This window comes from Chrysochloris asiatica, unplaced genomic scaffold, assembly GCF_000296735.1.
Source record: "Chrysochloris asiatica unplaced genomic scaffold, ChrAsi1.0 scaffold00181, whole genome shotgun sequence".
In the NCBI taxonomy this organism is placed as follows: Eukaryota; Metazoa; Chordata; class Mammalia; order Afrosoricida; family Chrysochloridae; genus Chrysochloris; species Chrysochloris asiatica.
In genome coordinates this window covers 4,115,298-4,123,929 of record NW_006408699.1, presented here as the reverse complement: position 1 = coordinate 4,123,929, position 8,632 = coordinate 4,115,298, and the positions used below count along the sequence as shown (strand labels likewise).

At 39.2% G+C, this 8,632-nt stretch overlaps 1 protein-coding gene across 1 annotated transcript in view; it reads left to right on the top strand.

The window, feature by feature from the left end:
• The first annotated feature begins 201 nt into the window (after nt 1-201).
• The window catches only part of DAPL1 (death associated protein-like 1), a 37,251-nt gene continuing 28,820 nt past the window's right edge, over nt 202-8,632 (top strand). The window contains exon 1 of the mRNA XM_006872032.1: nt 202-259. Coding sequence (XP_006872094.1) covers nt 202-259 — 58 coding nt within the window. The remainder of the gene's footprint in view (nt 260-8,632) is intronic.

The following is an 8,632-nucleotide window of genomic DNA, read 5'->3' as shown; positions in this document are numbered from 1 at the left end:
TTCACCTCCCCACAAGAAGAGAAGACATTTTGCTTCTATGAGGAAGCTTGCCAAGGAGATGCAGGTTCTCAGAGAGTTGAGTGACAAGCTCTGTTGCTGCTCAGCAATGCCCTGAAGGGGCTCCGCCCCAGCCTGTATAAAGCCAGGGTGCGGTGGGGCAGCCACAGCTAGCACTCCAGAGCACTGACACGGACACACACTATGGCAAATGAAACGCAAGTCCTGCTCTCCCCGCTGAAAGGGGGGCATCCTCCAGCAGGTAGGCTGCCCACCTGCCTTTGATCCTGCAGCAGCTGCTTTGCCTTCTATCACTGTCTTCTCACTGTCCCACTATGACTTTCACTTAGCATCCCCCTCCAGACATTGCCTCCTGTGTCTTTGATCCTTCTAGACTTGTGTGTAAAATCGCTTGGGGATTTGTCAGGCCCCAGTTCAATTATGGCCTAATTATACTGAGGGTGAGAGAGGTGGTAAACGGGAGTCAGTGTTTGTGGAGAAGGATGGGTAGGAAGGTTGGACCTTCTGTCCGTGATTGTTTCTTCACTGGAGGTTCCAGCTCTAAGATTCAGTCTCCCCAAGATGCCTGTACACCATCTGACATTGCACCCAGGCAAACCTGCTCCCATCCACAGGGTAGCACCCAGTTTGTCTCTCCCTCTTCTGAGTTTGGGCTTGGGTGGAGCCTTCCTGTCAAAAGCTGAGAAGCACTTTTTAATAAGAACATAAGTACTAGAAGGGCTTGATTGGAAAAGGTAGCTACTAAGATGTTTTGCAAAATATTTACAAACTTTGAAATTCGTGGCATTTATTATCAACTCTCTGCAACATGGAAATTGGTTTTATTGTATTTGGACATGCGTTCATAAGGATTGGCTGAAGCACAGAGGCCAGATTTCTCTTCAACTGCTTTGTTCCTTAAGAAAGATCGCTATAGCTTGACCCTTTTGTTCTTGCCTTTCTTCAGTTCCAAAATTTATTTATTGGTATAATTCTTTCACATATTTAAGTCAAGGTTAATATCAGCCATCTTGCTACAGAGGTTGATGACAGGTTCCAAACCACAAAAACAGACACAGACATTCTGTGAATTTCTGATAGGCAGCCCAGGTGAAAGAAATCAGAATTTGTATTACTAATACTGAGTTTCCTGTTGCAGACACTCTAGTCTTCTTTGGTGCACTACTGCCTTTTCGTATTTGTGATTGGCTTTAGCAATATGTGATATTATCTATACTTAAAGACAATGACGCTAACTAATGGTCAGGAACTATATATGCAAGTTATTAGAAGAGAAGCTCATTACTTAGATAAAGACAAAAGGAAAAAAACTTCGGTTTTCCTTCCTGTCACTTCCACTGCAATTCTTTATAAAACAGTTGAGCTAAAACTTGACTTGCTAAATTACAATTATGCACAAAGAACACAGAGATAAATTTAACAAAATGGGAGTTGGAATAAAACCACTAGGAACTTTCTATACTACCACTAATGATTGCTAATTACTTTGTGTACATAGCACACCAGGACTCCATCAAGCATGTCACAATGCCTCTGGCATGACAATTAATTATTATGAACTGTGACACTACAGATAAGAGGTTTGGGATAATTAGAATGAAGATGAAGGCAGACTTTTGCCGCCCCACTGAGAGCAAGGGAACAAAGAAGTCTGATCCTTCAGCATGTCTTGCTACATATTTTAAGTCTGAGCCAGTTTGCTATGTTGCAAAATTTTATTTATGGAACAACAATAATTAGGTGCCAAAATTCTATTAAATGTTCCTCTGAATTTATAAGCAAAAGACAGATTTCTGAGAGTGGAATACAGACATAATACAGTGGAAAGAGTCTGACCCGACCTTTGGCATCAACAGAGCTGGTTTCATTGTCATCTCTAAAACAAAGAGTAATAAATAACATAGGTCTTATAAGTTTGTTGTGAGTATTAAAAGGGTTTACCCCTGTAGAATTCTACTCATGGCAGTTCCCAACTCATGAGGACCCCAAGTACAATGGGTTTAGGCCATTGTGATCAACAGGGGTTTCACTAGCTGTTTTCAGAAGTAGATTCCCCCAAGCCTTTTGTCCAAATTTTCTTAATCTGGAAGCTCTGCTGAAACCTCTTCAGCGTCATAGAAACATGTGACCCTCCAGTGACAGACAGGTGTAGTGTGCATGAAGTGCTTTGGCCAGTCATTGAACCTAGGTCTCCCACATGGAAGGTGAACACTCTACCGCTGAACCAACAATGACATCTACATGAGTGTTGTTGTTGTTGTTGTTAAGTGCCATCAAGTCATTCTGACTCACAGTGACCCTGTGGGTTTTAACTGCCGACCTTGTATTACTCCAATGCTTTTCCTACAGCATCTCATCAGAAATGTTAATCCCCATAAAATGCAAGCATATCCTCCCCAAATTCAAGAAATTCTGATGTCTTAGGCATCTTTAGACACAACTGTAACAGATCAGAAGGAAAACTGTAATGAAAAAGAAATCTGCACTGTCCCATCATAGTAAAAGATGATAACCACTAAGTAGTCAGCCAGCTGTACCTCTTCCTTTCTATGTGAAGTCTTAGTAGTTTCCTTTTGTGTGTATTAAATAATATATGGAGCCCTGGTATGGGGCAGTAGGATCAGCACTGAACCACTAACGCAAGGGCAGCAGTTCAAATCCACCAGTCACTCCTCCAAAATCCTATACAGGGTCGTTATGAGTCGGATCAACTTAGTGGGCACGTAACAGCAATAACATCCAACCTCTGTTAAGTCTGCTTATAAATTTATGCTGTGAAACAAACCTACATTAACTATGAAGTGGTCTGGTCTCTAGTAAGCATAACTTGGAATTTTCTACTTTTTTTTTGATGTGCCTCAGTCTATCTTACAAGAGCCACATTACATGAGCAGCAACACCAGAAATGTATGAGTAGTTGGTATAAAACATACTGAAACAGAAAAAGAGAGTGTGAGTTTTTCCATTTCCTGTGCACTTTTTAATGTGGTTGAAGCTAGATGAATCAAACCGGTAAGAGAGGTCATCACTGGGCCCCTCGAGAGAATCCGTTTTGTGTCTCATTAAAGAGAGAGTGAAGTTCAACTTCCATGAATTTCCCAAAATTCTCCTAAGGTGTTCATGACAGGTAGGCTTCTTTCCTTCACTTGAACACCTTGAGGGACAGAGAATTCACAAGGCAATCTTTGAATAACACAAAGCAATCTTTGAATAACACAAAATGTTATAATATAGTCAGACTCTGCCATCTTGGGACATACATCCATTAGTCCTCATTCTTTCCTTTGGAACAACACAAATATGATGGTAAGTCAGAAAATGGGGAAGACTATAACTGCATATGGCCAGTATCATGAAAAGTAAACAAGATCTTGAGTCCCAAACTTCCAGTATGCTTGAATTCGCAGAATGGGAGGGTGACAGACAGGAGAATCTAAGAGAAAGGTGGTGAACAACTGCCTAGACATCATGGTTGGGGGAGTTTCATCTCTGCAGTTCTCTGAGCACAAACTATGCACCTAGCTCTTTGCAGAGCTTTCTAGATATCCCAACAACCCTGCAAGGTACAGTGGTATCACTGGCGGGCATTTCTATAAAGCTTTTGTGTAGTGTTTCAGCAAAAATTTATTATCTTTTATAAAAATATCCCAATAGTTAGTAATAACACCAAAAGCATTTTTTGTGTAAGCCCAGCTTATATGTATCAGTAAATCTGCAAGGCTAAAACACTATGCTAATTTGAATCTTCCAATGTGCTACAGCCAGAGTTGTCATTAAGATGCTTTGAGCCATGAGGTTTCGTCTGCAAGGGATATATGCACACACGTTATTTTCATTGCTTCTGGTGTTTTCATAGTTCCTGATCTTATTAAATTTCTGATGTTTTAGCTACAGTATTGTGGTAAGTAGTATTTGTGAAACTACATGGATAACTTTTTTGAAAATGAATTCAAGGAAAAGAAAGAGAAAAGCCAGTTTACTAATTGTTTTAGCTAATGATGTTGTAATTTTAGATTTTGCAAAACAATTTTGCTGTTGGTAATGACATAATCTAAAAATATTACAGTTCAGCAATTTATGCTCTATTTACCACATATTATTCTGTAATTAAAGTTGGTAATAAACATTGCTAAAGATTCTGTATGGTCTATATGGGAGGTCCATGAAGAGAGGGGGTGATACCATGAGTTACCGCATTGGGTGACCCTAACTAACTCTAGTGCCACCCTGGTAGTGTATGGTACCCTCACCTTCCTTCTTTTCACAGAGGGGTTCTATTGAGGCTGAGGGACTTGCCCAAGGTCACACAGCTAGTAGACAGCAGAGCTGAGATTTGAAAATAAAAGTGACCTCACTCCAAAGTCCTCTCTCGTTTCTCCACACCCTTTTCTGATAAGGGTCTTTGGGGGTCTTCACTGGCTAAAAAAAAGTCAACTGTGAATGCATGTTAAGCAATCCTCAAACATCTAACCTTTTCATTAAATCTTCAAAAAGAAGTTATAAGCCACAAGGCAGAGTTTGCATAAACATTTGTGTTGTTCGGCTTTTCCTGCATACATTCGTCACCAATTATTAAAGGAGAAAGCCCAATTTTTCTTGCAAGTTTGTCTTTAACTTGACTACTCTCCACCAAAAACTATGCAAACTCTCTCGGAAAGCATAGCTGGAAAATTACTGGATATATAGTTAAGCTGCAAAAGCAATGTGACTCTTACTAGGCATAGGAAAGTAAGGCTTCACTTTCCCTATACAAACGTAGGTTTTCTAATAAAACCATCCAAAGGAGCATTTCTCTCCTTTACATGTTCTGTCTTGAGTTCATTTTGCTTAGGGAAAAAATCTAAAGTTGTATCTTAAGTATTTGTACTGAAAGACCTGCTTAATGTTAAAGCAGCTCATACTTTATTTTGCCCAAATCCACGTGTTCCTACAAAGACTTAAAAGTAGTCAGTATGTTCCCAAACCTGGGATTATGTAATGATTGCAAGCTAAATGATTGATTTGGATACACTGAGACCTTGAAGAGGTTTCATGAGTAGCTCTATCTTATATAAACAAAATAGGCAATAACCTGGTTGTGTTGGGTTATAAATGTTTATTGAATGTAAAATGGTTTATCTAGATACTAGTGAGACCAGTGTTCCTAATAGAGCTTTAAAGAGGTCTCTGCCACAAACTGGTTCCATTGGGTTCCATCACCCCAGTGTAATGACTGAGCTTAATATATAGCCATCAAGTCATTTCCAACTCATACTGACGGTGTGTAGGGTTTCTGAGGAATGGCTAGCAGGTTTGAACAGCTGACCTTGGACATTGCAGTTAGCAATACAAAGCTTATGCTACAGAGCCACACCAGAAATTCTTATCCATCTATAGTATGGAGATATTATCTTATTCTGTTTGTTTCTACTGTACATAGATGATCAAGTGAGATCACTTCCCTGGACAAGCTAGGTACAAGAAAGGTGCTCTGGAAATCCAAGGTGTGGTTATTCTCCTGTTTCCTAATCATAAATTGGATCCCACAGCCCTATAGCAAAGAGAATTCTGATTTAAAGACAGTTGAATGGGAGCAGGAATTTTCTGGGAAGGCTTTTCCCCACAAATGACTCTGTTTTATTATTCTTAAGAATAAATAACTCACACAATTGCATTTTTTTTTTTTTTTTAATTTCTATTGGCACTTCTTTTGCTGTTAAGTGCCCTATGTTCTTTCCAAAGTAAGGAAAGGGATGGGGTTTCTTCTTTTTTGTTTTTTGGAGGCCGATGGGAAAAGCCAATGGGAAAGTGCATAGCTCAGGACTTTGTAAGAAAGATGAATTAGTTCAACTTCCATGAATTTCCCCAAAATTCTCCTAAGGTGTTCATGACAGGTAGACTTCTTTCCTTCACTTGAACACCTTGAAGGACAGAGAATTCACAAGGCAATCTTTGAATAACACAAAGCAATCTTTGAATAACACAAAATGTTATAATATAGCCAGACTCTGCCATCTTGGAACATACATCCATTAGTCCTCATTCTTTCCTTTGGAACAACACAAATATGATGGTAAGTTAAAAAGTATTGCAGCTAGGATTCCACTTCAGACATGCACAGATTGACTCCATACAAAACGTATGTAAATATGTCTCTGTGGTGGCATAGTGGGTTATGTGTTGGATTGCTAAGCACAAAGTCAGCAGTTTGAACCCACCAACTTTCCAGAGAAAGATGAAACTGCTCCTATAAAGATTTACAGCCTCAGAAACATTAGGGAGCAGTTCTACTCTGTTTTGGAGGGTCGTTATGAGTCAGAATTGACTCCATGGCAATAATTCTGTGGTCAGTAGATGACTGCAGGTAAGTTCTCTCAGTAAACACATTTGTCTTAGTCTCGTTGGGGTGCCTTCATAAAAAGGGTCAAATTAAAACAGTTGCTTCCAAGGGGATCTATTGGGCCAGTTAAATTCAAGGTCAGCTCAGAGGCAACTGTTTTTTGGAATATCAAAGGAATAACCTTGATAGATTTTCTCGAAAATCATAGGATATTCATATGGGCATATTATGATGTTTTAAGAAAATTGGAAAATGCATTGGTGAGAAATAGCCAGGAAGTTTGTGTCAAGGAATTTTTTTCTACCACGACATTGTACTTGCTCATTCTTCGATGGTAATCAGGGCTGGCCTAAAACACTTTTATTGAGAAACCTTATCCCAGTCATCTTACAGTCCTGATCTTTCCCCTTCAGACATCTTTTTTTGTTCCCAAACTCAAAGAACATTGAAAAGGAACAAGATTTGAATCCTTCGAGGATGTCAAAACTGTTGTTTTAAGGTGGTGTAAATGGAAGAACATAGAATTCTTCAGAGAAGGGTTAGAGAGATGGAAACAGACTTCAGAAGTGTAGAGAGCTATTGAGGATATGTTGAGAAACAAGAACTTCACACTCTGATATTTTTGTTTAATAAAGGTTTCTATAATTTTGTAGCAATACTTTTTGACTCACCCTGGTAAATAACAATAGCTAAATGCTTACCATTTTCCAATGGTTTGTGTCACCTGTAATCCCTAGAATAACCCTTGACAATCAATATTATTCCCTTTGGAAGGCTGAGGAAACAGAGTCTGAAAAGTCATTAGGTATCTTAGTCAAGGTCATAGAGTTTAGCAAGATCAATATTACATTTCCTCATCGTGAAACTGCCCCTTCTGCCACATGACAACGCCACAGAACTTTAAAAACAACCACTTTAACCCCTCTCTGGATAACTGGTGTGGAGCTATAGGCTACTATGCTGCACTGCAAGGTAGATTTGAACTGCAAGGTCAGCAGTTCAAGATCACCAGTCACTTCTTGGAAACCTTATACAAGGTTGCTATGAGTCAGAACTGACTCAATGGCACTTAACAACAACAACTCCTCTTTAACAAGCCCTGGAGGCACAATAGTTAAGTGCTCAGCTGTTAACTAAAAGGTAGGCAGTTCAAACTCACTGTACTCTGAGAAGAAAGATGTGGCAGTTTGCTTCTGTAAAGATTTACAGCCTTGCAGGAATAGACAGGGAAAAAAGGACAAATGGAAACAGTAAACACAGGAAGGAAATGGGAAGAATCCTGTTACATAATGGGAACTACAATCAATGTCACGAAACAAAATGTATATGTATTGTACACTATCAAACATTACAAAAACACACTAGTCACAGAAGACAAAATAGATGACTGGGACCTCCTAAAAGTTAGAAACTTATGTGCATCAAAAGATTTCACCAGAAGAGTAAAAAAGGGAGCCCATAGCCCCGGGAAATTTTTTTTGCAATGACATATCAGACAAGGAACTAATATCTGAAATTTATAGAGAACTATAACACCTCTACAAGAAAAAGACAAACAACCCAATTAAAAGTGGGCACAGGACATGAACAGACACTTCACCAGGGAAGACATCCAGGCAGCCAACAAACGTATGAAGAAATGTTCATGAGCATTAACCATTAGATGCCAACCAAAACCACAATGAGATGTCATCTCACCAACATTAACAGCAAAGCTCAAAAAAACAGAAAACCACAAATGCTGGTGAGGATGTGGAGAGAGTGGGAACCTCCTACATTGCTGGTGGGACTGTCAAATGGTTCAGCCACTCTGGAGAATGGTATGGCGGTTCCTCAGAAAGTTGGAAATATAAAAACCTTATGACCCAGCAATCCCTCTACTTGGTATATATCAACATGAAATATGAGCCAGGACATGAGTAGATATATGCACACCAATGTTCATTTCAGAACTATTCACAATAGCAAAAAGACAGAGATAGCATAAATGCCCATCAATGGAAGAATAGATAAAACAAACTTTGGTACATACACACAATGGAATATTATGCAACCTTGAAGAATAAGGATTAAGCTGAAAAAATACCTCAAAACCTGGAGGACATTATGCTGAGTGAAATTAATCAATCACAAAAGAATAACTATTGTATGAGACTTATTGTAAAAGCTTAAAAAAATGTTTCCAAATTAAAAGAAACATTCTTTGATGGTTACCAGGATGGGAGTTGTTGTTGTCAGGTGCCATCGAGTCGGAACCGACTCATAGCGACTCCATGCACAGCAGAACGAAACAAT